The sequence below is a fragment of the Sciurus vulgaris genome (assembly GCF_902686455.1).
Source record: "Sciurus vulgaris genome assembly, chromosome: 11".
Classification (NCBI taxonomy): domain Eukaryota; kingdom Metazoa; phylum Chordata; class Mammalia; order Rodentia; family Sciuridae; genus Sciurus; species Sciurus vulgaris.
This window is the reverse complement of record NC_136472.1, coordinates 5643824-5671145: the sequence shown is the minus strand read 5'-3', so window position 1 is coordinate 5671145 and position 27322 is coordinate 5643824. Positions and strand designations below refer to the sequence as shown.

General features: G+C 64.4%; 1 protein-coding gene across 8 annotated transcripts; it reads left to right on the top strand.

Moving 5' to 3' along the window:
- The first annotated feature begins 358 nt into the window (after nt 1-358).
- On the top strand, nt 359-27322 carry TPCN2 (two pore segment channel 2). Of its 8 annotated transcripts, XM_079105359.1 has the most exons (26): nt 359-519; nt 3224-3288; nt 3847-3923; nt 4287-4464; nt 5626-5742; nt 8283-8389; nt 9023-9098; nt 12024-12123; nt 12921-12986; nt 13301-13365; nt 13894-13970; nt 14433-14514; nt 14634-14720; nt 18238-18357; nt 18476-18535; nt 19743-19871; nt 20393-20442; nt 21671-21770; nt 22021-22108; nt 23998-24069; nt 24691-24736; nt 25030-25111; nt 25192-25274; nt 25565-25646; nt 26011-26090; nt 26718-27322. In XM_079105359.1, exons 1-26 carry the CDS (start codon nt 405-407, stop codon nt 26794-26796), a joined length of 2283 nt encoding a protein of 760 aa, XP_078961485.1. In that variant the 5' UTR covers nt 359-404; the 3' UTR covers nt 26797-27322. The 8 variants fall into 8 exon arrangements, 4 of the variants coding, with proteins under 4 accessions (XP_078961485.1, XP_078961487.1, XP_078961488.1 ...); XM_079105361.1 differs by lacking the exon at nt 18238-18357; XM_079105360.1 differs by lacking the exon at nt 22021-22108 and having other exon boundaries at nt 360-519; nt 24663-24736.

Genomic DNA, 27322 nt, shown 5'->3' with positions numbered 1-27322 from the left:
GGAATCACCCAGAAAGCCAGTTTAAACATATTCCTGGGCCTGCCCCCAGAGTCCCTGACTCAGTAGGTCTGGGAGGGCCCAAGAATTTGCATTTCTAAATCGTTCCCAGGGGATGCTCCAGCTTCAGGTCGCGACAGTACCTAGGGAAAGCACTTTCCCAGCACCGGGAGGTCCTTTAAAGCCCCAAGGGGCTGCCCTTCCCGGGAGGGGAAGAAGGCTCGTCCCAGCGGAGGGGCGGGCCCCGTAAGCTCCGCCCCACGCCCGAGGCCTCCGTTCTCATTGGCTGCCGGCTCAGGGCTTCCCTCGCGTCACAGTGCGGTCGCTCCTCCCCCAGAGCGCCGGGGGCCGGGGCCTCGCGCCTGCGCAGTGCAGGTGCGCCCGCGAGTCCCGCGCGCGGTGTCCGGATGGCGGAGCCCCCAGCCGAGTCCAAGCCGCTTCTGGGCCGGGCCCGCAGCGACAGCGGTGGCGGCGACTGCCCGCAGGCGCTGCCCACTTGCCGCAGCGTTCAAGTCGGTCCTGGTGAGCGGCCAGGGCCTGGTGAGGGGGCCGGTCCGGCCGGGGTCCCGCGAGGGTCCCGCGGTCCCCGCACCCGCGTGGCTTCCCGGAGCCCACTCGGCCGGGCCCAGGGGAGCCCTTTCCCGAGCCCGGCAGAGTCGGGGCGCTGTGGGGTCGTGGCCGGCCCCGAGGAGCCGGGCGAAGAGGGCGTCGGGCAGCCCGCGCCGGCCCGCAGCCCCGTCCGGGTGCCGGGCTGGCCAGACCGCGGCTTTTCCGTGGTGGCCTTAATGGCTCCTAGGAGGCAGCCCTTTGATCCCCTGCTTCCCCCCGTTTCTTTCCGGGGAAACTGAGGCTCAGAAGGAGGCTTCACGCCACCCAAGGTCGCACACCAACAAGTGGCTCATGGGGGATTCCATGCCTGGCCCACTGCAGGTGGGCCTGGGGCAGTTCTTCCTCCCTACCCCTCCCTGCCCTTCCTGTTTATGGTTAGAGGTTGCAGAATTTCTAGGAGGGCGCCGCCAGGTGGAGTCCACCATTCCTCGCAGACTGGAGAATTAGGTGCTGGGTCAGAGGCAGAAGGAGCTGTGTCATTTTACTGAAGAAGAAACAGAAGTTCTGGAGAGGCCCCAAGACCTATCCACAGTCACTTGTGGTTGCTGCTGGGCGTTCCCGCCTAGCCACTTCCCTCTCTGGACTTCTTTCTCCTCCTCTGCCCTGGAGCGGACTGTGTTGGGATAGTGACTTCTGCCGGTGGGGTAGTGGCGCCCCCAGGTACCTGACAGGAGATGAGGAAGCTAGAGGTGAACTGGTCTCTGCCCTGAGAGGTTCATCAGTTGCTTCCTGGGACAAGACTTCCTTTTAGCCCCTGCCAGACTGGGACAGGAGATACAGTTCAGGGGACACAGGCTTTGTGTCTGGAGGGCTGGGTGCCTTTCTGGGTCTATGACGGTAGCAGTTGCTTGTGCGTTCTGAGTCTCAATCACAGGGTAGTGGTAGGGGCTGGGGGAGGGGCGCTGTGTGATTCGGAGAGCGTCTAGGAGGTGGTGGGGCGCCGTGATGCTGCAGGTCCCAGCCTGGCAGGGTGGGCTTCGGGCAGGAGCCAGGGTGGGCAGTGAGGGCTCTTGTCCCCGTTGCTGTGGCTGGGCAGTTGAGAACATGGCCTGGAGTCTTTGCCTTGTGAACTCCTTGGCCAGCTGCCTGCCTGCCTCTGTCCTTCGCTGTGCTGGGCTCTGAGATGGCCCCTGTGTGCCACAAGGCAGGGAGCTGCTGCTGCAGGGGCCCTGTGATCGGGTCCTTCTGGCTCAGCCCATCTGACGGGCCCGTCAGTGGTTCCCTGGGTCAGAAAGTCGCCCTTCTGCAACTCATGGAGAAGTCGGGATGTAGACCTGCGTCTGGTGGGGAGATGGGGGGTGGGCAGGTGATTGCCAGCAGGGATGGGCAGGTGAATGCCCAGATCCCATTCCTACCAGTTGGGGAGCAGTGTCCCCGGCAGAGGCAACAGCCCAAGGGATGGCTTGGTGGGGCCATATTCACAATGAATGACATTGTGGGGACAGGGTGGAGAAGCAGCAAGAGCCAGCAGGTGGGCAGAAGGCCACCCCCACAGTAACAGGCTGGGTGGTGTGTGACTCGTGGGGTCCCATGGAAAGCGGAGGGGCTTCCCAGCATTTGTGGCAAGATCCCTTGGGACTCCAGCTGGCACTGCCTTCCTGACATGTAGGCTGGGACAAGATGACCAGACCCAGAATCTGAGGACCAGCAGCCGGAAAACCAGCGGACGTGGTGTGGGGTGCTGAGGCCCCGGCCTGGGCGGCCTGTCGGGGGCGTGAGCCCCTCCTCAGCCTGGCTCAGATCCACCCTGGTCCTCGGTCGCCTGTCCCTTCCCGTCTGAGGAGCTGGTGGGACACCTCTTTCCAGGCTTAGCTTCTGTCCCTCCTCCAGGGCCTTTGTGGGGTGGGCTCTCAGACGCCCTGCCTCCCAGGCTGCCTTGGGGTGTTCATTGCCTGTGGGGTGAGTCAGCTCTGGGGTCTGCTGTGTGCTAGGACAAAGCCAGGTGGTGCCTGTTCACCCCACCCCCGGACACCAGGACACCTCATGCTGGAAGGGGCCTGGCATTCGGGGGCTCCTGGGCTCTGCCCTGGGGTGACTTGGGTTTCTGGTCCCGAGGGCAGGGACCGGGAGGGAATGGGACTCTGGTCGGTCTCCGTATTTGATGAAGGGTCCTGGCAGTGCTTAGTGTCCATCTGTGGTCTCAGGACAGAGGTGGGCGGGTAGTGTTAGTCCATCGGGTAGTTGGGGTCGCCGGGGCCATGCGGAACGCCAGGGCTGGGGCTGGGCAGCCGAGGAGGGACGCAGCCCGTCATGGGTCATCCTTGCTGCCAGGCCTGCTAGGGGCTCTCGCCGCATATTGTGCCTGTGGGGGCCAGGCGGGTGGCTGTCGGCATCCCTGCTTGACAGGGCGGGAGGCGCCTGCGCTGCCCGGGGCTCTGCCCCGTGCACCGGGGCAGGTGTCCTCTGCCTTCCGCCTGCTGGGCAGTGGCGGTCCTGAGGGTGGAGCGGCCTCTCTGGGCCTGGGGCCAGGAGCTCGTGCTGCCACGCTCCTCGCCCGGTGGGGACCCTGCCTTGGCCAGGTACCGAGCTCAGGGTGGAGGGCGACTTGTTGCGAGCAGCCTGGGGGTTGAGGCCATGCGGTCCCATGTGCTTCTTGACACGTCCTCTCTGCCCGCAGCTGCCACGGCCAGGTGGGACCTCTGCATCGACCAAGCCGTGGTCTTCATTGAAGACGCCATGCAGGTGGGTGGTGACTCTGTGGTGGCCAAGTCCCCTTGCCCTTCAGTCCTTGCTATCCTGGGCTCAGTTGCTGGCCTGTGAGTTAGAATAGCGTGATAGCGGGGCCTTGGCCTGGGGGCTGTCTTGGAGTCTCGCTATGAAGAGGTGACTTTCTGGGTACTGGCATCCTTGAGTTGTTGACTGGCCACATGTCAGGGCCTGTCCTGGGCCCCTCTACTCCAGGTCCTGGGTGGGGGCTTCATCCCAGAGGAGGACACTGTGTGGGCACGGAGGCAGGCCTTGCACGTGGAAGAGCCTTGCGGGTAGGCGGGGGCACAGCTGTGCCTGGCCTTCCCCAGGGTCCCCTCAGGCGCTGGGCAAACCTCCCAGCTTCCGGGGGGCCACCTGGCGCTGCCACATGCCGACAGACTGTGCGAGATGGCCCAGGTCCGTCCCTACCTTGTGCTTGTCTGAGGTGGGCAGCTGACTGCGCCTGTGTGTGGCGTGGGGACCCAGGCCAGGATGTGTGCGCAGTGCTGCAGGGGGCCTGCTCACGTCCCTCCTGTGGCCTTTCACTTCCAGTACCGCTCCATCTCCCACCGCATGGATTCCGGCTCCATGTGGCTTTACCGCTGGTACTACTCGAACGCGTGCCAACGGTAAGGGCGTGCCACGTGAGCTCAAGGTCCCCACCGGCTGCTTGTTAATGGGAGGTGGCCTCTCCTGTTCCAGCTATACCTGCCTCTGTCCAGGTGGAGGCCCCTCCCTGTGGGCACAGAGGTGACCGTTGGCCTCCCCCAGGGAGGAGCCCAGGTGTGGGCAGCAGGGGCTCCTGGGGATGGGGGCTTCCTTCCCAGAGTGCTTGGGTCAGCCCAGGCCATGGAGTCTGGGTGGACTGGTGTTACTGGAGCAGGAAGTGCCGGCTCCTACTCCCCCAGAGCAGTCTGGGTCACCTGCTGGCCACCTCTTGGCTCCAAGGGCGGCTGCTGCTTGCGCTTGACCATGGTCCGTCTCCTCTGCAGGGCCCTGAACTTCACCATTTTCTTGATCCTGGCCTTGGCTTTTATCGAGACTCCTTCTTCGTTCACGAGAACTGCGGACGTGCGCTACCGCTCCCTGCGCTGGGAGCCGCCCTGTGGCCTGACCGAGGCTGTGGAGGGGCTGTGCCTGCTGGTGTTCATGGCTGACGTGACTGTGAAGGTGAGCGGGGCAGCGGGGCTGCCGGGGCCCGTGCGGCCTTCCAGCTCCCGAGGCCCTGGGCCGGCTGCCTCTCTTCCTGCCTTGGCACTCTGGCCTGCGAGCAGAGGCCTGGGTTCCTGGACACGTCTAGGCCTTGGGACAGGGTCTGCAGCTCCTCTCCCTCCCCAGAGTGGAAGCTGGGGCCAGGCTGTGCTGTTGGGGCCTCTGGGACTGACCTTTGCGAGGGGCGACCCCAGCCACACCAGAGTCTGGGTGATCTTCCTGAGAAGAGCTGGGTGTGGGACAGGGCTCTCTTACCCGCACAGTGGCTGCTGCACGTCCAACTTCAGTTATGTCTGTGACAAGGTCCTTCTGGAGGCTGGAGGTGGCCCTTCTGGCTCGTGTGGGCTTGTGGGCTCTGCTGGCCTAGGAGCCTCCAGCTTCCCAACTGGGCACAGAAGGCCGGCTGTCTCTCTGGGGCCACGTTGTGTTTTTGTGACGCCTTCTTGCACTGTGGTTCCAGGGGCCCCACGGCCTCCGGGTCACACGGTACCTTTGCCAGGAGCCTGCCGGGCAGCACTGCCAGGGCTGGCTGCTGGGGCACGCAGAGAGAGGTGTGGGCTGCAGTCTTGGTTCTTTTTAACCCCTGGCGCCTCGGCAGGCTTCCTGCACTGGAACCCTACTAGGTAAGAGGTTGAACGGAGCCCTGCAGTGGCTGGTGCGTTTGAGTAGTCTAGGTGAGAGCGCCGCGTGTCTGTCTGCGGGGGTCCTCAGTAGGCCGTCCTGCTTTGGAAGAGGACGGTAGGACGGGAAGAGCAGATGGAAGCCCGGCCCGCCCCACCTGCTGTGGTCCAGGTGCCTCACAGCTGGGGCTCTGTCTCGTGCCCGTCCCCTCCCCTCCAGGATGCCTTTCGTGCCTGCCCTTCTGCACTGGTGGCTTGCACAGGCAAGCTGGGAACCCCTGTTAGCAGTGCGGGAGCAGAGGCCAGAGAGGCTGGGGCCATGCCTGAGGTTGCACAGCTGGTCAGCGGTGCCCTTGGCCAGAGTACGTGTCCCGATCACGAGGAGATGGCATTCTGGGACAGGCCTCTGCTCTGTGGCCTCGGCGTGCACCACTGTGCCCGGCTGCAGGGTCCGTTTCTGCATGGCTGCTCACTGCGCACCCCTCCCTGTCTCCTGCAGTGCTACCTGGTCGGGCGGGCCCAGTTCCAGAAGAACGTGTGGCTGCTGGCCTACATCACGGTGCTGGCCGTGTCTGTGGTGGACTGGACCGTGTCCCTGGGTCTCCTGTGTCAGGAGGTAGGTGGTGAGGACCCTCTGAGATGAGGGGAGCTCCTGGGGACTGTGGGATACAGGTGCTCCTGTCCAGGGTCAGGCTGCTGTCCTGAGCCCCACGGCCATGTTGTCCTCTTGCCTGGCACTGCCCTCGCCCTGTAGCACCTTGGGCTCCTGTTGGCCGGGGAGCCCTGCGCTCTCCTGCACGTGGAGACCTGAGGCCTGGGGAAGGCACGAGGTGTCGCTCGGGCATCCCGTTCGTGAGAGGATGACCTGGGAGCACATTCTGGGCTCTCTAACTCCTGGCCCTCAGTCCACTTAGCAGCTGGACTCACCTGCCTGTGTCCCCATGAAAGTGCCACCCTGGCCCCTCACTGTGCCCAGAGCCACACCCCAAGCTCGTGCGACCTGGCAGTGAGAAACTCCCCGCACCAGCCACCCCAGAGCTCTGGCTGCAGGGCCTGTGCTCCCTGCAGGGCACCCTCTGGTGGGTTGGGGTGCAGGGCTGTGACAGTTGGCTGGCTGTCAGCTGTAGCCATCAGGGTCTGTGGAGGAGAGGGGAGCCCGTCAGGTGCTGTCGTAGATGGGATTGGAGAAGGGCGCAGATGCTGAGGAGCCGAAACCAGGGGAACCCTGTGGGACCAGAGCAAGAGTGGGGGTTATTGGCACCTGAGGCCTCTGGGAGGGGTCTTCCGAGCTGGGACCCTCCCTGCTTTTGGGCCTCTGCCGCTGGGAGTGCAGGTGATGGGAAGGGGGTGCGGCCCCTCCCACCTCCACCTGGCAGCCTCCCAGGAGCCCGCAGAGCCCCAGGGAGCCAAGCCTCCTCCTGCCGTGGGGGGCAGCCTCTGGCCTCCCTGTAAGGAGGGCCGGAGTCCAGCAGTCTGAGTGGCAGGGACATCCCCTGACTGGCCAGCAGATACTCTAAGCCCCCGGTGAGGTTCAGAACTGACCCCTCCACGCTGCTTAAGAGAAACCAGGAGGGGCGGAGGGGGAGGAGTGCCCGCTGGCCACAGCTTCATCTGCTGAGGCTCTGGGCCCTTCACACAGCCCTGTGGCTGCCCCCCAGGAGGAGGTCCTCTGCACTGAGGTGGCTGGTGATGCCCCGAATCGTTGCCAAGTTCTGGGACAGTGGTGCCAGGAACAGTCATCATGGTCATCCCCAGATCATGACCTGCACCCTGTCCAGTCAGGGACAGGTCAGCGTCTAGCATGGGGAAGGCCCATGTGGTCAGTCTGTTACCAGGGGCCACAAGAGCCAGGCACAGGGCCCTGCACGGGCAGGGTGGCTGTTGACCCCAGGCTGAGCCTCCGTCTCTCCTCAGAGGCAGCTGCGAGTGGGTGTGGTATGCGCTTGGCCCTGCTGGGCCCAGCCCTGTCCTCCCAGGCCTCCTCCTTGTCCCCAGTTCTCCAGCCCTATTCTTTCCATGTCCTTGTCCCCCTGACCCTGGCCCTGGGGATCATGTCCCCTTCAGACCAGGCAGCGGGAACTGCCCACCCCTGCCCAGCCGTGGGCACCATCTCTGGAGGGCTTCGAGTGGTGCTGCCCAAGGCCCATGTCTGGCTGGGCCGGATCATCTCCTATAACACCTGGAAGCCAGACCCGAGGTGTGCCGAAGGACGTCGGGTGCTGGGGCCGGACCCAGAGCCCCATCTAAGTGGTCCGTGTTCAGTTTCTGCCTCTGGCTGGTGGGTGAGGCCACCCCTCTGATGGGTCAGGGCCACCTGCCACAGCTGCTGGGCTGCAGCTTTTCTCTGAAGCCTGTGGGGTCTGGGCTGTGATTCTCCATGTGCCAGGGGCTTGCTTGGCACTGTGGCCAGTGCTTGGAGGTGGGCCACCTGGACACACCTGTCTGGCCTCGTAAAGGCCTGGGAGCCAAGTCTGGCCTGATGGGTCTCAGCTGCTGGGAAAAACCTCAGGGGGGGAGCTTCATTCCTGCCTGTGAGTCCACGTTCTGGAGCAGGTGAGGGGAGCCAGCAGGGCCCCAGCTCCCGCCTGGCCGGTGGGGAGGCCAGAAGAACCCTGGGGTACTGGGCCCCAGGACCAGAGCCTTCACCTGTGGGCAGCCTGTGACTGCATCTGGGGTGTGGGGCACCCACCTCTGCAGAGCCTGGGCCAGGTTGGCACCCCTAGCCGGTGCTGGGTCACCACTGTTGCCTTTGGCCTGCTCAGCCCATGCCTGTGCTGGGGCCCTTCTGGGGACAACAGTGCAGCCCAGAGAGGGTCAGTGAGTCCTTGGGATGGTCACTCCAGAGGGCCTGCTGAGCCAGGCGCTGATGGGACCTTGTCCTGTGGGACCCAGGCTCTCTGGCGAGGGAGAGGCTGCTGTCCCACCAGGAGCGCCAGACCCAGAAGGCAGCTTCGAAGTGACGGAGGCGCCCAGGGCCTGCTGGGGAGGAGGCTCGGCCCCGACGGAAGGGTGGCTGTGACTTGCCGCTGAGTCTGGCAGACCCGTGCCTTTTGCAGCAGGGCCCAGACTGGGACCGAGTCCCCTGGGACATTTGCCCCAGCAGCAGGGGTGGGCTGGCGGTGGGGACCCGGGCGCTGAGCCTGCCGCACTCCCCAGCCCCTGCGTGTCCGCCGGCTGCTGCGGCCCTTCTTCCTGCTGCAGAACTCCTCCATGATGAAGAAGACCTTGAAGTGCATCAGGTGGTCGCTGCCGGAGATGGCCAGGTGTGCTCTCGTTCTGTGGCCCCAGGACCTGCCTGGACATCTGGCTGGGATGTGGCGGAGGGGCCCCCTGCAGGCCTGCTGCTGCCCTGTGGCTGCTGGTCCCAGGTGCCCTCGCGGCTCTTGGCTCGCCCGTGTTCCCGCGGTGGCCCCCGCCCGCTCTGCGCCTCCTCTCACCCTTCCCGCCCGCGGTTCTGTCAGCTGCTGCTGAGACGTCGCCGTCCCGATGGCGTCCCTGCCCGGAAGCCCACGCGGCTCCCGTCATGACCAGAAGTCTCAGTGCACCCTGGGTCCCCTTCCCTGCCCATAGCCATGCCCCCATGGTCCTCCCTTGGTCTTGCGTCCCTTCCTTGGCGGTGCGCTTGGCCGATGGCCCTCCCTTCTAGCCAGAGGATGGAGGTGACCTTGGGTCCCACTGTGCCCCTGGGGTTGCCTTTGTCCCACCACAGAAGGCGGCTGTGCCAGGGCAGGAGCCAGGACTGTGCTCCAGGCCTCTTGGCCTGGGTGCCCAGCAGGTCCTCTGGAGACAGGAGGGCACTGCTGTGCCTGACGGTGCCCCAGGGACCCCTCAAGCCAGGGGGCAGGTCAGGGCGCGTGGCCCGCGCCTCGTGGTTCTGAGCCCCGCCCTCTCCCCAGCGTGGGGCTGCTGCTGCTGATCCACCTGTGCCTCTTCACCGTGCTGGGGGTGCTGCTCTTCACCGTGGGCCAGGAGGTGAGGTGGTGGGTGTGGCCAGGGCCGGGCTGACCCTCAAGCACCGGCTGCACAAGTCTGCCGGGAGTCGCTAGGCTGGAGAGAGCGAGGCCAGTGTGGCCACCTGCCTGAACTGTGTGACCAGGAAGTCACATGCCCTGCCTGAGCCCTGGTCTCTCTTCAGAGGCCCCACTGCCAGGGCCCCGACTGCCCCAGGCCTCCTGGGCTTAGGACTGCTGTCCTGTCCTGTCCCACCCCTGCCACCTCCCTGCCAGCTGTTCAGTCCCCAGTTTTGCTCCCCAAGGGGCTGCCCTGCCTCGTGCTGAGCCTTCCTCTGCACCCCTCCTTGACTGGGGCCCCTTAGACCTGCACTGGCCTCTGGGGATGCCCCCTGCCAACACGCCCATGTCTCCTGCCATTGACCCCGGTCCCCCGCCCTGCCCAGCTGAGGCTTTGGCCCCCAGCAGATCAGGGTTGTATGTGGTTGTGCCCGTCACCTGGCCCCGCTGCCTGCCTGGGCTGCCTCGACCTTCAGTCCTGTGTGTCTGTCCTCATGTCCTGGCTGGGGTCTTTGTCCTCCTCAGGCCTCGGCCACCCTACTTCTTTCCTTCTTTGTCCCGGGATGTGGCTGGCCTTGGTCAGCAGGCAGGGCTGTTTTTTGAGTTGGGGGCAACCTCTAGGGTGGGCTGTGCTGCCCAGGAGGGGCGTCAGGCTCACCTTCTGACCTGGTAGAGGAGTCGGCTCTGTGTCTGTGTGGCTCTGTGGCTTGGGCTACGTCTTTGTATCTCTGTGTCTCTTTCACCTGTGGGTGTCTCGGTGTGTCTGCATGTTCCTAGGCAACAGGGCAGTTGCTGGGCTGCTGAGATGGCCCCACTGCCGACTCTCAGGACCTGCGTGACTGTCCCTGAGGGTGGTAGCCTCTGCTGCTTCCAGAGCCCAGGGTGGGCCCAGTCAGTGTGGGGGTGGGGGTGGCCTTGGCTCTAGCCTGGGAGTGCTAAGTGTCCCCAGCTTCCTGGAAGTGTGGCTCCCCCTCCAGCTTGGGTCTGGCCCCAAGAGGGGAGCTAGACTGAGCAGGGTGGACCTTGAGTACCAAGGGAGATGCTGCCTGGTCTCGGCGAGCGTCCAGCTCCCTGCCCCTGCAGAGTGGGCAGAGCTGGTAGTGGTGGCCGGCCTCTGGGAGCCCAGCTTGGCCTGGAGGACAGGCTGGGAACCTGCAGCTGCAGGTCTGGGTGGCCTTGCTCAGTGTCCCCTGCCCGTGCCCACTGACCCAGCGCCTGACCTTGTGTTGGCCCCTTTCATAAGCATGGCCCAGGGCCAGCCTCCGGGCACTCAGGCCTTGCTCACCACGAGGCCTAGTCGGATTCATTTCTGAGAATGGGGTTCGTGTTAGGGCCTGTGGTCCAGGGTGGCAGTGTACATCCCACTTGGGACGATGTCCCAGGCTGGGCTGTCCTTGCGTGCCGGCAGTGGGCTGAGTGGAAACCCTGGGTTTGGGGCTCCCCTGTGCGCCCCCACTGGGGGGGCCTTGGGCTGGGGGTTCGGGGTCGGAAGGTCCCATGGAGCTGCCCCACAGGAAGTGCTTTGTAGAGGTGCAGCAAGATCCCTGCTGAGGCGCCTGCCTCCTCCTTGTCCTTGTCTGCAATCGGGCGCAGGTGCCCCCTTCCTCAGTCAGCTCAGCCCCGGGAGCCAAGCCCCGGTGGAGCGTTTCCAGCCCTGGAGGGCCAAGCTCAGGCCCAGAGGTTGCCATCGCTGCCCTGTCCGTGGGTCTGGCCTGTCCTCCGGGCCCTTCCGCAGAGCTCTCTCTGAAGGCGGTTGCCTTCCTCCTCTGGGCGCTGCAGAGGTCCTGCAGGGCTGCCTTGCCCTCCCCAGTGGCGGCTCTGTGCTGGACAGGTCCCTTGACCCTGCCAAGTCCTCTGCCTCCAGGCTTCTGTTGGCACACTCAGCTCGTCTGTCCTCAGCACACATCTGGGCAGATGTGTGGCGGTGCTGTTTGGTAGACAAGGACAAGGAGGTCCTTTGGGTCTTGGTGACATGCCAGGGTCCCACGCGGGAAGGGAACTCCTGCAGGGAGGAGCCACCTTGGCTGGTGGCTCCTTTTGGGGGCTGCTCGAGGGCGGGCTCTTGGCTGGCAGCTGGGAACTGGCTCTGAAGCCACCCTAGGTGACAAGTTTGATGGGTGTGGGGTCCGAGTCCTGCACCACCATGCTGTTGGCATGGCCAGGCTCCTAGGGGCTTCCTGTGCTCTGGCTGGGAGTCCAGGGCTTTGTAGGCACAGGGTGACCCCCAGCTTGGTCTCGAGGGCACCTTCTTCCTGGGGAGTGTGCTGCATGTGTTTGCTGCCCTCCGTGGCTAGAACCCCCGGGGACAGGCTGGAAGCCTTGTGTGGAAGACTTGCTGACCGCAGTGATAGGCCACAGCTGCATGGGCACCTCTGAGTCCAGTGGGGGCCTTGGCCCTGATGCTCAGCCCATGGGGCAGCAAGGGCTCTCAGGCTGCTTTCCAAAGCCCCTCCCCACCGCCATAGCCTGCTGGAGGCCACGCCCAGCCTGGGCCCCTCTGCTCCTCCTGCATGGCCAACACAGGGCCCTCAGGCTGCGAGCAGGCTGGCCAGCCGGCCCTGCCTGAGGTCGCTCTGCCTCAAGGCTGTTCTTAGCCAGGCTGGCTCCGGGTTTCCTAGTGTTTCCGGGCAGACTTGCTGCTGCCGAGGTTGGTGGCTGTGGGTGTGTGCCAGCCTCCTGGAGGCCGCTCTGTTCCTGGAGGCCCTGGGTTCTGTCCTGTCTGACCATGAGCTCAGAGCCTGCTGGGAAAGGACGGGGATGTGGGCTGCGGGTGCTGATGCCCTGGTGGATGGTGCTGGCTTGCTGGGTCCCGGACTCTGTCGACCTGAGGCCCTGACTGTCGGGTGGAAGCTGCGTGGCTCCCCAGAGCCTCCTCTGCTCTTGGCAGGATGAACAGCAGAGGAAGGAGAGGCTGACCTATTTCCGGGACCTCCTGGAGGCCTTCACTTCTCTGTTGGTGCTGCTGACCACTGCCAACAACCCTGACGGTGTGTGCGGGCAGGGCGGGGTGGGCAGCCGGGCGTGGGGGCCCGTGGCCTGGACGCGTGTCTGAGGCTCTTCATCCACGGGCGGGGTCACTGGGTCCTGTCCTCTTCTCCGGTTTCACCCTCTGCCCTTCTTGCTGCCTGTCTTTCCGTCTCGCTCCTTTGCCTTCCGGCTCCTGCTCTCCTGTTCCCTGCGTCTTGTCTCCTTTCTCCTTGGAGAAGCTGACAGTAAGCCGTGTGCTCTATGTGGCGATCAGTGGCGGTGGTCAGGGGCCCTCCTGGCGGCCTTGTTGGGGCCCAGCCACTTTCCCTGTCGGTACCCAGGCCAAATGTGAGGTGTGTGCTGCTTGGGGTCTTTGTGTGTGACAGGCCCTGGGGTCTTAGCTGGCTTGGGTGATTACAGGCTCCCAGCTGCTCAGGTGCAGCTGTGCCCCAACAGGGAGGCCTCCGTCCTCCGGGACGTGGCTGTGGCCTGGCCACTCGGCTGGTGCCTTTCATCTGGGCTTAGGGATGCCTTCCCTGTGGACCTGGCCAGTCCCTGTGGGGAAGTTGGACAGTATGGAGTGTGGTCACAGGGAAGCTCGTCTCAGCTTGGCCCAGGGCTGGCCGTCCTCCATGGGCATTGAACTTCCTGCCCCGGGAGGGCCCAAGGTGATAGGCTGGGGTTTGGGGCAGGAGCCTGCGCTCTCCTGGCAGCCTCCTGGGCTGAGGAGGTGGATGACCTCAGTCACACGGAGCTGTGAGGGTCCAGGCAGGGCTGCGAGCGGCTTTCAGTTTCTCTGGTCTCTTCTTTGCCTCAGTGATGATGCCCGCGTATTCCAAGAACCGGGCCTACGCCATCTTCTTCATCGTTTTCACCCTGATAGGTGAGCGTGGTGTCGGGTTCCTCCTGGTGACAGTCTCTGCTCAGGCACAGGTGTTCCCTGACCCCAGCCCTACAGCCGCCCTCCCCGCACCGGGCCCGCAGCCCTGCCCTGCAGTCCCACACTGTGGCCTGTGACCTCGACCTCCCACCCACGCTAGGTGGGCCTGGGTGTGCCCATTGGGAGATGGGGCCCGAGGCCCTGAGGTGCTTCTGGGAGCCAGGAGCATTCAACCACAGTCCTCAGCCCGCTTCTCGCCCCACTGACCTCACTGGGTGCTCCCTGCCGCCTCCGGCCTGACAGGCTTTTCCCTGCAGGGAGCTTGTTCCTGATGAATCTGCTGACGGCCATCATCTACAACCAGTTCCGGGGCTACCTCATGGTGAGGCATGCCACGCTGCCAGGCAGTGCCTGGAAGTGTCCCGAGACCAAGCAAGGCGTGGCCTCAGCTGGCCAGAGCCTGGCCCTGAGCTCTATAGGGCCACGTGGGGCAGGCAGGGATCACTGCCTCCCGTGAGCCGCCTGGCTACACCCTTCTTCACTGCCTCGAGTTGTCCTGGGATGCGGCAGTTGTCATGGCCACCCAGGCTCCCTAGTGTTCTCACACACCTTTGAGGGAAGCTTCCAGAGCTGGGGGCTCCTGGGCAGCTACCGAAGTCCTCACACGGGAGCCAGGGATTCCACATGCAAGGAGCAGTCAGTCAGGCTGTCGCTCCCCTGGGCTTTGGCCACGCTCCCCCCTTTGAAGACAGTCCCCTGGAATCTGGCCATCCTCTGATGCCCAAGAGGCGAGAGGCCGAGGGTGGCTGGCTGCCCTGGAGGCGGCCGAGGCCTCCTGTCGGCTCTCTCGGAGGGTGGGCAGGGACCAGGGATGTGTGGATGAGTTGGCCACTGAGTGTCCTCCTTGCAGAAATCTTTGCAGACCTCGCTGTTTCGGAGGCGGCTGGGGATCCGTGCTGCCTACGAAGTCCTCTGCTCCATGACAGGGTAGGCTGGGGCTCCCCAGGCACGAGTGTGCCGGGACCCTTTCTCCCCAGGAGGAAGCTGCTGCCCTGGGAGGGGAGCCGGGGCTCTCCCGAGGGTCTCCCCAGCAGCTCCCTGCTGCCTGGCCCCAGGCTCCAGATTCATCTGGAATCACGAAAACACGCGTCTCCAGCTCTGGGCTCCTGCCTGGGTCAGGCGTCCACTCTGTCATGTCATGGATGTGGGCAGAGAGCTCGAGGGCATCACTGAGAACATTTTGGACCCGCTGCTTGGTGGCAGTGGAGTCTGCCCCCTGAAGGGGATGCGTGTCCCCCGGGGATGATGGTGCCGCCACGTCCCTGCTGGGGGGCGCTGCTCAGGAGGTGCTCAGTGCAGGCTCTGCCCAGGGTGGTGGGTGGAGGTCCGGGTGGGGCTGCCGAGGGGCCAGCTGGCTGTGCTCACTGGGCAGGATTTTCCTTCCTGCAGGGTCGGGGTGATGCCCCAGGACTTCCTGCAGGTGCTTCAGAAAGCGCAGCTGGGCAGTTCCCACAAGCAGGCCATCATGCAGGTAGCTGCTTTCGTGTCTGCCCAGCCTCGGGCTCTCCCGGGCCAGTGCCCTGGGGCCGTGGGTTGGGGGCCAGGGGCTCTGCAGTCCCTTGAGGCCTGCTGACCGGTTTGCCTCTGCAGAAGGTGCGCTCCTTTGACGAAACGCTGCTGTCAGCCGACGAGTTCCAGAAGGTCTTCAGAGAGGTTGACAGAGGTGTGATCATAGAGGTAACTGGGGCCAGCCTGTGCCTCCTGCCCCACTCAGGGCCACAGACTGAGCAGGGGCTCTCCACTTGCCTCTGTTGAGCACCTGGGGTTCTTCTAACGCCCAGTGCCAGGCCTGGCCTGCTGAGGGTCTTGCCCCTGGTGGGGAGTGGGTGCAGGTCATTTGGCTTTTGCAAACTGGGGAGAGTTTTTTTTAAATATATATTTCAGTTGTTGATGGACCGTTGTTTTATTTATTTATATGCTGTGCTGAGAGCCGAACCCAGTGCCTCACATATGCTAGGCAAGTGCTCTACCACTGAGCCATAGCCCTGGCCCCCTGGGAGACTGCGAAGTCCTCTGCTCCATGACAGGGTAGGCTGGGGCTCCCCAGGCACGAGTGTGCCGGGACCCTTTCTCCCCAGGAGGAGGCTGCTGCCCTGGAAGGGGAGCCGGGACACTCCCCAGGGTCTCTCTAGCCTCAAGAAATTCACCAGCGCGGGAGCTGGCCTGGGCCATACTTGCCCGAGGAACTGCCTCCTGGGCTTCCGTGTGTGCTTGGAAAGCTGCTCCCCCTGCCTGTCCCTGGGAGCTGGGCACCGTGCTTCCACGGCCTTCGTCTCTCAGCCTGGCCGGGTGTGCAGGGCCACCAGGGCCCTCGGCCTCCAGTTCAGCACAGTGCAACAATCCTATGGCAGGTTCTTGTGGGCAGTGGTGCTGGGAAGAAGCAAGGTGTCCTGGGCAGCAGAAGGGCAGTGGAGCAGAAGGGCCCCTTGGCCGCCGTGTCTGCTGCTTGACCTGGGGACCCTGCAGGAACTGGAGTGGGGACGGATGGGGGGCAGAGTCCTCCTGCTGGGTGGGCTCCTGCGTTCGTGTGTGCTGTGTCAGCAGCCTCGGCTTCTAAGTCACCATCAGGGCTGTGTCTCGCCTGTGACTGTCAGCTGCCGGATCCAGCTGGCTGTGGCCTCAGCCCTGTCATGGGTTTTCTTGAGGACATGCTCTCTTCAGGAGTCTCCAGGCCACCCTCAGCCTGAGCAGGTGGCACACACTTGTCCTGACCTCCTTTGGGGCGTTCCTCATGGGGCCTGGCAGTGCCAGTGGTGCAGTGATTAGGGGCCGCCATGTGCGTTCAAGCCTCCACACCCCTGCTGGGGCCAGGGTGGCACTGGGGTGTCACTGGAGTTGCTGGAGGGGCTGAGTGCGAGCTGTTGGTGCAGAGGGCATGGGCCTGGGGACCGGGAACCTGGGAGACCTGCTCCCGAAGGTGGTTCTGGTCCAGGTGGTGGCTCCCCTCAGCAGCACCAGGGCTAGATGTGCGGGGGACAGCCCCTCTCCTGGTACAGGAGGGGTCACTGTCCAGGGTTCTGGTTCCCCAGGTCTCACGGTGATGCCCCCGGTATCTGGCTGTCCCTGGCAGCCATCTGCAGACCTGTGGGCATGGTCAGATTTCCCGCCTCCCCCAGTGCCAGGATCCGAGGTGTCCATGAGGGGTTCTGCCTTCCCGAGGCAGAGAAGATGGAGGGGCTCTGGAAGTCGAGACCCGGGGCAGTGGGCTTGGGTCCACGAAGGCCCAGGCCAGACCAGACCCTGCTCTGGCCTTGTCTTTCCCAGCCTGCCAGTCTGCTGTACAGCCCGTGGGTGCTCTCTCTTCCTGTGGTGCTGGGAGTTGGGGTGCAGAACTTCTGGGAGCTGTGCATCCTCACCATGGTGGGATGCCACCTGTCCCTCTGCAGTGCTGAGTGTGGGGGCCATGTCATGTTTGAAGCGCAGGAGCGTGCAGGCTGCTGACCCATGGGGCAGGATGCTTGTTTCCTCCCCAACGCCTCGGGTGTGCTGGCCAGTGCTCTACCACTGAGTTACATCCCAGCTTTTAAAATTCTCTTTTGAGACAGGGCCTTGTTCAGTTGCACAGGCTGGCCTTGAACTTGAGGTCATCTTCTTCAGACCCCAGAGGGCTCATAGGTGTTCCCCACCATGATAGGCAGGCTATGGTTTTGGGTGTTCCCTCCAGAGTCACGGGAACTCACACAGCCATCTGTCCATCATCCTGGCCTTGCCCCGATTGCCGGTCTGTTCACACTGATGCGCTGCAGACAAGACACCCCTGCCAGTCTCCAGAGAAGCCTGTTCTTAACGGGAGTCCTTGGTTAAATGTGTGGTGGCCCTTGTTGTAGAAGAGGCGGACAGGCCCCCTTGCTGCCTGGAGGCCAGCCAGCCGGTCACGTGGTTCGTCGTTGCCTGTCACAGGCAGCTCAGGAGTGTTCTCTCCGTAGCTCTGTGTCGTGATGGGTGTGCTGAAGCCTGCCTTGATCTGGGTGTCCGTGTGCGTGGTCAGGCACGGGCACTGTCGCGTGTGGTGTGGGAGGGAGGAGGAAGCCCTGGTGGCCGAGGGGAGTGCCCAGGAAGCGTGAACCTGGCAGGGGCCCCTCCCAGGGCCGCCTCGGTCCTCTGGATTGTGACTCTGCTCTGAGGTGGGCATGCAGGAGGCAGTTGTCCCTGGTGTGGCAGGGCCTGGGCCACTAGCAGCCAGTGGCTAGGCATGCTGGAGGCATGTGGCCTTGGGCACTGGCCTCCACGTTGCCAGGTCAGGCTGCAGCTCTGGGTCACCTGGAGCACTGTGTGGCCGTAGGATCTCGGATGTCCTCATGTCACCCCTGCCCCACCTCAGGCACCTGAGCCCACCCTCCACCACTCCTAGTGTCCTCTACTGAGAGTCCCCCCTCCTACTTGCTAGTGGCCAGGGTGGCCGTCGGGGACTGGCCCATCGCCATGGGGCGGTGGTGAAGGGTGCCCGGGGAGCCCGGGGGGATGTGAACGCCGAGGCCCACCCCAGGAGCTCCTGCACTGCGGCCCTGGGCGGCCTCAGCAGCGCCCGGCTGTTCTCCACACGCAGAGGGCCGCACTTCCTTGGTGCAGCTCGCTGCACTTGTCGCGGTGTCTTCTGGGTCTTTCCTTTTCCCATGGAATGTCCTGGGTTCAGCTGCGCGCTCTGCCCACCTGCAACGGTGGCCTCTCCTCATGTGGAGCCGTCTGGCACTCGACATGTGGCTTTGCCTCAGAAATGCCGTTTAATGTCATTGGGCTGAAACAGAGGTGCCCGTGTGGCTGGCGGCTCCCAGGGGCGCACAGGCACCTTCCTTCCCGCTGTGCTGCCAGCTGTCCGTTCGGCGGCGGCCACGGCCCTGCCCGTCTCCCGTCCCTGTGTGCTGGTGCGTGCTTCAGTGAGGGCACGCTCTCGGCAGTGCTGTCTCGAGGGTGCCAGGCTGGGTTCTGCTGCTGGCACTCCTGCTCTGCCTGGCTTTGCTCTGGCCGTGAACCCTGCACACATTTTTGAGCAGCTGTGTGGCGCCCCCGCGTGGTTTGCTGAGGTGCCCGAGGCATGGGTCTTGGCTCCCTGGGGTCCAGGTGGGCCCGCTTGTGCCCACTACTGTTTGGGACCGCTTCCTCGGCTGCCAGGCCTGGGAGGGGAGGCAGGGGCAGGCCAGCCCTGGGAGCGGGCGGGCTTGCTGCCTGCGGCCCTGAGCCCGAGTTCCCTCCCCAGCACCCGCCGAGGCCCTGGTATCCATCCCCGTTTCTGCAGAGTGCCCAGTTCCTTGTCGGCCACCACTACTTCGACTACCTGGGGAACTTGATCGCCCTGGGAAATCTTGTGTCCATTTGCGTGAGTGTGGGCTTGCTCCCTGGCGTGGGAGGCGTCTTTGAGTCCCCCTTCCCCTGTCTGTGCCGCCCGTCCTGTGTCTTCCTGGCAGAGTGAGCTGCCCTCTGCTCTGGCTTCGCAGGTGTTCTTGGTGCTGGATGAAGACGTGGAGCCCAGGGACCGGGACGACTTTGTCCTGGAGGTAAGCTCCGGGTCCCCGGCCTGGCAGGCCGTAGCTCTGTTGAGGAGAAGCAAGGCAGGGCTGCCCAGTGCAGAGCACAGAGTGGCTCCCTGGGTGGGAGGGCCATGAGAGGCTGGGGTGAGCGAGCGGTCTTCCTGGCCATCCGGCTCTCGTGGCTGGGCTGTTGGCCCCAGGCCTTATGTTGCGCACAGTGGTAAGTTCCTCAGGGAGCTAAAGTTCTCCCTGGACAGTAGGTAAGTGCCGCCGGGCACCCAGCTGTTTTCTGCCTGCTTAGGGAGGGTGGGGGAGTCTGCAGGTTTGCTGGCATTGGTCGTGGGGGACACTGAGTCCAGGAAGGCCTTGACGCTCCCTGGAGATGTAAGAGTAAAGCTTGATCTGCCAAATTGAAGTGACTTTGTGTCGTGCGTACGAGATGTGGAGTGGAACGTGTCACGGCATCAGACGTGGGGAGGGGGCTCCCCAGACCTCCACTTCATGTGGGAAGAAGACCACGTTTGCTTCCTGATTGTGGGCCTTTTCCCTGGCTGGTGTCGGGAGGCCCTAGCCCCCATGGGTAGCACGGTGCTGTGCTGGCTTGTCTTCCTCCTGAGGAGGCCAGCACGACACAGCAGACCTGGGTTGTCTTCCTAGCTTCTTCCTTTCTTTGCTGTGCTGGGGTGGGACCCGGGGCCTCATGGTGCCGGCTGCCTCCCCTCTGGCCACACCTGGCACTTGCATCTTGCCCTTCTTGGTTCTCCCCACTGGAGGCAGCATGCTTGTCTGGAGGGCCACCAGGTGGACCCACTGGGCACCCATCAGGCCTCTCAGGGGAGCTCTGCAGAGCCTGTGGCTCGGCCCCTCCATGCTGGCGCCTCCTGTAGAGTCAGGGTGTCGATTCCTTCTCAGTGGTCACCTCCACGTGGGAAGGGCCCCAGGGGCCACCTGGAGGGAAGAGCTACCAGCTCTCTTATTTACTGGCTGAGACCACCTTCAATGAGGGGCCCCCGCCAAACCCTTGCCCAGGGGCTGGGGAACGCCTATGAGCCAGGAGACTCAGGGGCCCGTCAGCGGGCGGCCTAGGTGGGGCGCAGACCGCATGTACTTGGGGTCTGGGTGGAGAGACTGCCGGAGTGGGGGTGCTGGGTTGCTGTGGCGTGGGGCCCTGGAAGCCGCGGGCTGGCGAGGCGGTGGGCCGGCAGGGCTGCGAGCTGACCACCCGTCCCCGCAGGTCCTCAACTGTGCCTTCGTCCTGTACTACCTGCTGGAGTTGCTGCTCAAGGTCTTCGCCCTGGGCCTGCAGGGCTACCTGTCCTACCCCAGCAACCTGTTCGACGGCCTCCTCACTTCAGTCCTGCTGGTATGTGGGCGGTGGCCCTGCTGGCCTCTGGGGCAGTGTGGACTCGGCTCAGGTATCTCTGAGGACCAGAGTGCCTTGGGAGCTGGGCTCTGCCTCATGGGACGGGCACTGGCCCAGCCACCTGAGGTGCTTGGCGGGTGCTGGAGGGCGCAGGAGGTGGCTGTCCCCTAGGCCAGCACAACCTCTGCCCTCATTCAGGTGGTGTGCCAGGCACCCCAGTGACCTTGGGAGCGGCCACATCCTTTTCTCAGATGAGGTGGGCGGGGCTGGCGTCCACGCTCCGCATGTGAGCGTCACAGCAGGGACCCTGGACTGTGCTCCAAGAGAACCTGGGGCCTCTTGGTCTGGCCTTGATTCCTGAGGCCAGAGTGACACAACTGCTGTCATCTGGAACCAACCCGTGGGGACGTGGGCGGAGCGGAACTCTGCCTGGGGAGAGCATGCCGGGCGCCAGCTGCTGGGTCCTTGGAGGCTGTGGGTTGCCGTTGAGCCACGAGTCTTTCTCTTCTTTTGCGATTGAGGTTTTGGAGGTTGCCACGCTGGCTGTGTACCGGTTCCCACACCGAGGCTGGTATGTGACTGAGGAGAACCCGGGGGGCGGGCACATGGGCAGTCCCACCCTGGGCCGGGGTGGCCCCGGCAGTGGCACGTGCTCTGCATGCTGGGGCAGGGCGTGGTTGGGCTGTGCTGGTCCTGCCCGACAGGGAAGGTGAGGGGCCTCTTCCTTGCTTTGAGTGTCCGCCTGTAGCAAGTGCCCAGCTGATGGGCGGTGGCTCCCTTGAGGTGCCCTCCTGAGTAGCAGGGGTTCCTTCTCCCAGCATTGCCACAGGCCTGTGGCCCCAAGGTGCTGGGGCCAGAAGCAGAGCCCTCCTGGCTCGGGTGTGGGCACTGGTGGGGGCTGGGATTGGCTGGGACCTCTGCTCCAGGAAGGTCCTGGTGGGAGCTCCTGTCTAGCTTGGGGCCTTAGGTTGTCCCCTCCCGTGGTTTGTCCCCATACAATGGCGGGGCTGGCCCTGGTTCTGGCCAGGCTGAGAGACACCTGGGCAGGGACCCCAGGTTGGTGTGGTAGGGCTGGTGGGTCCTGGCCTGTGCCAGAGCTTCTGCTGGTTTGGTGCCCCACCCCAGGACCTGACAGTAACTGGTTGGCGCCCTGACTGGCCCAGAGCACAGCACAGGGCGGGACAGGTGGGCATGATGCCCAGAACCTGCACCTGTGGTCATGCAGGTGTGCATCCGAAGACATGCAGCACTGGCAGCCTGGGTGCCCCGGGAGCCCTTGGCTAGCACCTTGGTGGCGAGAGGCTGCGCTGCTTGGCGCCCCAGGGCAGGCGTCCCTTGTCTCCAGCGTGCACTGGAGCGGTCCTGCCTGGGACGCGGGTGGGTGTCACGGGCGAGGTTGGGTTGAAGCGCATAGAAGGGAGCACACAGAGAAACCCGCACGGTGTCAGCCGTGGGCAGGGCAGGGTCACAGGGCAGGAGATGGGGCCTGGGCGAGGGCACAGGAAGAGAGTCAGAGGTCAAGGGCCCAGGAGTGGGTTGGGGTCTGGGGATGGGCTCAGAGGAAAGACCTCTGTTCTGCTGGGACCTGAGCGCTCAAGTCCAGGACTGCAGTGGCCTTCGTGACGGGGTCTCCTGCCCCGTGGTGTCGGGAGGTGCGTCCATGACGTCTGCCTGCAGGGACTTCTCTGGAGGGCCTGCCGTGACCTCCCTGGCCCCGTGTGGCTCTGCGGGCTGCGCCAGACTGCGCCTCTCCCCCGGCTCTTGGTCTCTGGCCTCCACTCTCCTGTGCGCCTCCGCAGGAAGCCAGAGGCGCGGGGCCTGCTGTCGATGTGGGACATGACTCGGCTGGTGAACATGCTCATCGTACTCCGGTTCCTGCGCATCATCCCCAGCATGAAGGTGCGTGTGCTGGCCTCTCGCCCTCCCCGGCGTGCGTGGCTCTGGGGCGACCGACCCCACCACCCAGGCCCCCTAGGGCACACCTCACCGCCTGCGTCTGGGGGCGGTGATTATGTGTCAGGAGGAGCAGGGCCAGCGAGGTTGGGGTGGGTGTGCCCTGGCCACCCCAGGTCCACTGCATGCTGGAGAGGCTACGGCAGCGACGGCTGGGGCAGGGGTGGCTCGCGGCGATGCCGAGCCTCTTCTCTAGGGTGCCCTCAGGAGCCGCGTGCTGTGGAGGCCCATGGCCAGCGGGTTCAGGTGGGCCCTGGAGTGGAGGCAGAGCATTTGTGGAAGAGGTGAGACTGAGGACGTGAGACCCCCTTCCAGGCCTCCAGGTCCTCCTTGGACAAGTGTCTCCCAAGTGTGCTTCTGTCCCCTGTGCCTACCTGAGCCAGGTGGCATTTCCCATGGGAAGGTGGTGGGGGGCTGGGTACAGGTGGGGCTGCTGTGCTGGAGCTGTCTATACGTGGCACACATGTGCACACACATGCCCACGGCGATCACACTTGTGCACACATGGCCACATGCAACCGCAGGGCACTTACATGTGCAACCACACGAGACATGGTCGTATGCACGCACGCAGCCACAGAGGCACATGCAGACGTGTCCACGTGACCACATGTGCAGCCACGCACTCAGCACTTGCATGCACGTGGCCACATCCAGTGTGCGCACCACACGTGGGTACGTTGTAGCTCTGCACAGCCACGTCACACTCATGAGCCGTCCGTCACCACCTGCACACTGTGTGCAGGTACCTGTGTGTGTGGCGTCCGTGTGGACTTGTGCACTCACTCATGGCTCCCACCTTCTGGCGTCCCGTCCAAGGGGTGATGGTGGTCGGCAGGCCTTGCTGGACTGGAGCACCGAGGAGCCGCCTGCATGGGGCTCCTGCGGCTCCCTGAGCCGCCTTTCTGGGCCCACACGGGGCCGTGCCTGGCGCCCCCCAGGGCTGTTTCTTTGGCACCGCCCTGGCCCGTGGCCTAGAGGGGGCTCTGCTGAGAGGGGCACAGGACTAGGCACACCGGGGAAGCTGGCAATGTGGGGGAGTGTGGGTGTGTGTGCGAGTGTACACAAGCGTGTGTGCACAGGTGGACTTGGTGTGAGGGTGTGTGAGATGGTGTAAGACGTGATGTATATGCAGGTGTGTGTGTGGCTGGCTGTGGGCGCACACAGGTGAGGGTTTGTGGGGTAGCCAGGTGCACATCTGGGTGTGTCCAGGTGTGTGTGAGGCCACAGATTGTGTGTCCAGGTGTGTATGCAAAACCACAGATTTTATGTCCAGGGTGTGGACGGCTGTGGCATGTCCAGATGTGTCCAGGTGTGTGGGGCCATGGAGCTTATGTGTAGCTGTGTCCCAGTGTGTGTGAGCGGCTGCAGGGTGTGTCCAGGTGTGTCCTGGTGTGTGTGGGCAGCTGTGGGTCTATGTCCAGGTGTGTCCTGACATGTGTAGGTAGCTGTGGGCTGTTCCCAGGTGTGTCCTGGTGTGTGTGTGGGCAGCTATGGGCTCTGTGTCCAGGTGTGTGTGGGCAGCTGTGGGCTGTGTCCAGGTATGTCCTGGCATGTGTGGGCAGCTGTGGGCTGTGTCCAGGTGTGTCCTGGTGTGTGAGGGCAGCTGTGGGCTGTGTCCAGGTGTGTCCTAGTGTGTGTGTGGGCAACTGTGGGCTGTATCCAGGTGTGTCCTGGTGTGTGTGTGTGGGCAGCTGTGGGCTGTGTCCAGGTGTGTCCTGGTATGTGTGTGTGTGGGCAGCTGTGGGTCTGTGTCCAGGTGTGTCCCGGTATTATGGGCAGCTGTGGGCTGTGTCCAGGTGTGTCCTGGTGTATGTGTGTGTGGGCAGCTGTGGGTCTGTGTCCAGGTGTGTCCCGGTGTGTGTGGGCAACTGTGGGCTGTGTCCAGGTGTGTCCTGGTGTGTGTGTGTGTGTGGGCAGCTGTGGGTCTGTGTCCAGGTGTGTCCTGGTGTGGTGGGCAGCTGTGGGCTGTGTCCAGGGTTGTCCTGGTGTGTGTGAGCAGCTGCAGGGTGTGTGTCCAGGGGTGTCCAGCTGTGTGTGGGTGGCTGCTGGGTGCATGTTGGGGTGTGGCTTGTGGCTTGGCATCCATCCTGCCTCTGTTCAGGGCCAGGTGGTGGCTGCTGGTGTTCCTCGGGAGTGGAGGGTGAGGGCTGTGGTCTCTTCTTTCCTGCAGCTGGTGGCCGTGGCGGCCAGCACCATCCTGGTCCTCATTCGGAACTTGCGGGCATTTGGTGGCATCCTGGTGGTGAGCCCTGTGGGTGCTGGTGGCAGGGGGTCCAGGACCCTGGGCTTGGGTGGCCTGGGCCTGCGTGGTGGCTGTGCCCTGGGGCAGCAGGTTGGGGCAGCAGCAGGCTGAGGCCGAGATGCGGGGCTGGTGGGAAGCCAGAGGGCTCCTTGGAGGAAGGCTCTGGGCTGTCGTGGGTGGGCAGGGTCAGCAGTCCTTTCCCAGGGGCTGGTGGGATGCCAGACGGGAGCTGCAGCGTGTCCCGGTCCCTTCCCAGGGCCACCTTGTCCCTGGGGGCTGGGTGGCTAGCCTACTGGCTGAGCTTGGGAGGGGCCCATGGCCAGCTGGGGCCCTTGAGCCCTCTTTGGTTGGTTGGTTGCTGGGTACCTGGGAGGAGCACCCAGGTCCACTGGGGAGCATGGACACACCTGCCCAGCCCCACTGGCACCTGCGGTCACCCTGGTCCCTGGAGGCCAACTGTTCTGAAGCAGCGGTGCCCATGGTTGGGGGCAGCAGCCAGGCTGGGAGCCTGTGCCCAGGGTAGAAGGCCCTGGCCTCTCAGTCCCTGGCTGGCTCTGGGCCATGGTCGGCTGACGGGCTGACCGGGCTCCTAGGTGGTGTACTACGTGTTTGCCATCTTAGGGATCAACTTGTTCCGAGGCACCATTGTGGCCCCTGGAAATAGCAGGTGAGGGGTCCCCACTCACTTTGTGCCTCCCCTGGGTGCCCTTCCTGGGGGCTCTGAGAACCACCCCCACCACTCCTCTCTGGGTCTAGACTGCAAAAGTGGGCGGGGTGGCCGCGCCGGCCCCACTGTGGCCCCGGGGCCCAGGGGAGCACGCTGTCACGGCCCTGCTGGGTGGAAAGCATGTGCCCTGTTTCCCAGGGGCCTGAGAGACATCCTGGCTAGTCTGGGGTTGGGGTAGTGCTGGCCACTGCTTACCTGGACCCTGCCCCTGACCCAGGGTATTGTCCCCCCAGCCTGGCCCTCACCAATGGCTCAGTGCACTGTGGCAGCTTCGAGCAGCTGGAGTACTGGGCCAACAACTTCGATGACTTTGCGGTGAGTCCTGCCGCCTGCCCCAGCTCTGCTCCCTGCCCGCCCTGCCAGGACCCTCCTGGACCCTGCTCTGTGCTCTGTAGGCCGCCCTGATCACCCTGTGGAACGTGATGGTGGTGAACAACTGGCAGGTGTTCCTGGATGCGTACCGGCGCTATGCAGGCCGGTGAGCCCACTTGGTGTGGGAGGCTGGCGGCCTGCTGTTGGAGGGGGCCCCTGGGTGGGGGCCTGGCCAGGTGGCAGGAGAGCCCAGCCCAGCCCAGTGAGGGCCTGGCCTGGAAGCCCAGGTGCGTCTGCCTGGCTGACCTCAGGTGTGAGTGTGTGGCAGGACGGGGTGTCCCCAGTGGGGAGGCCAGTGCCGCGCGGCCGGCTATGGGCTAGCACCCTTACAGCGCATGGCAGGGTTGTCTGGACCACCTCGCTCTGCTCACACCGGCGGCGGCCCATCCTCCACAGGTGGTCACAGATCTATTTTGTGTCGTGGTGGCTGGTGTCCTCTGTCATCTGGGTCAACCTCTTTCTGGCTTTGCTTTTGGAGGTACCAGGAGTCCCCGCCCAGGCTTGGCTTGATTTCTGCCATGTCATCACTGGTGGGAAGCTGGGTGGGGCCTGCCTGGGTGCAGGTGAGTGATCCTCTCCTCACGCTCAGCGCTGCTTGCCCTGGCTGCTGGGCCTCTTGGGACACTCCTGACATTGGCCTGTGGTGATTTTCAGTCCCTGGAGTGGGGCTGAAGGAGGGGCGCCAGCCCCTTGCCGTAGCAGGAGTGGATGTCTTGTTGTCCCTGTCCTGGGCGTCCAGAGTGAGATGCCCACCCCTGCAGTGACACTGGCCCACAGGGGACCAGCAGGGCTGGCTTCGCGCAGGCCCAGCTCACTGGCCGTCCTCCTCTCTTGCTTTCCAGAACTTCCTTCACAGGTGGGACCCCCGAAGTCATGAGCAGCCCCTTTCTGGGACCCACGTATCTGCGGAGCTCATGTTCAGGTGTGTGCATGGGGCGAAGCTGACGGCCAGAGGGAGGGTGTGGGCAGCAGCTGCAGACCTTTGATGGGTCCTCCCTGCCACTGTGTCCCTCTCCTGTGCCACTGCCGGGCAGGTCACAGAAGCTCAGAGCCAGGGCCAGGAGTGAGGTGGGGACTCTGCCCTGCTCTCGGGACCACCTTTCAGCGTCCTAGCCTCTGTGTGGTCCTGTGGAGTGTAAAGAGGACCCGAGGGAACCTCCTCCTTCCTGTGGCCACTGGGATACTGTTCTGGTCGGCAGCAGGGGCCAGTCACCTGGAGGTGGCCTGCTGGGGCCTCATTGCCCTCTGTGGGTGCTGCCCGCCTGTGCTGGGGGTCTGGGCTTTTGTTGGGCCTTATCTGCTGCTTCGTGGTGCTGGGGATGGACCCGAGGGCGTGAGCCTGGGGCCAGAGCCCACCCCCGAGCCCTGCGGTGCCCTCGTGACTGTGAGCCCTGAGGCTGGTCTGCCCTCGGGGCCCCAGGCTCCTGTGCCCCTTTGCCCACCTGGTTTGGAGACCCTCCTCCGGGCCCACTTGGCCTCCCCCAGGCGGTGGCTCTCGCCCCAGTGGGCCTGGTCTGACTACGGCCCCCACGGTCCTCTGCTTCTGCAGGGACATCCTGGAGGAGCCGAAGGAGGAGGAGCTGATGGAAAGGCTGCGCCACCACCCGCACGTGCGGCTCTGCAGGTGACGTCCAGGTGGCCCGCGGCCGGTGGCAGGAGAGTGTCTGGCCAGGGAAGAGATGGCAGCGCGACTGAGCAGGAAGAGTCCAGGCTCCTGAGGGACCACTTAGCGGGGACAGCGCAGGGGCACCAGGCCTCCGTTTCCTCGCGAGCTGCCCATCAGCTGTTGCAGTGCCCGGTCTCTAGCGTGGGCGGTGCCCGCGCCCTGCCACCGTCTCCTGAGCTGCCCCGGGAGACCTGCTTTTCTAATAATGGGTGGCTCGGGCACCTTGAGTCTGGAGGCAAGGGGCGGCGGCCTCCCCTGCAGCGTGCCGCCGGCAGGTGACTTCGCTGTGCAGGCCATCGGGGAGCAGAGCTGCGGCCCTGAGCAGGTCCCCTGGCCGACCTCGGGCCCTGACGGGTGCTGGTGGCTTTCACACACAGCGACTGTCGAGTGTGTTATGACTGTTTATTATTGTTCCAGTGCGATTGGCTGATTGGGCTTCTCTGTGGATCAGAACGCCAATGATTTCCATTGATGATTCTTGCAAAGGG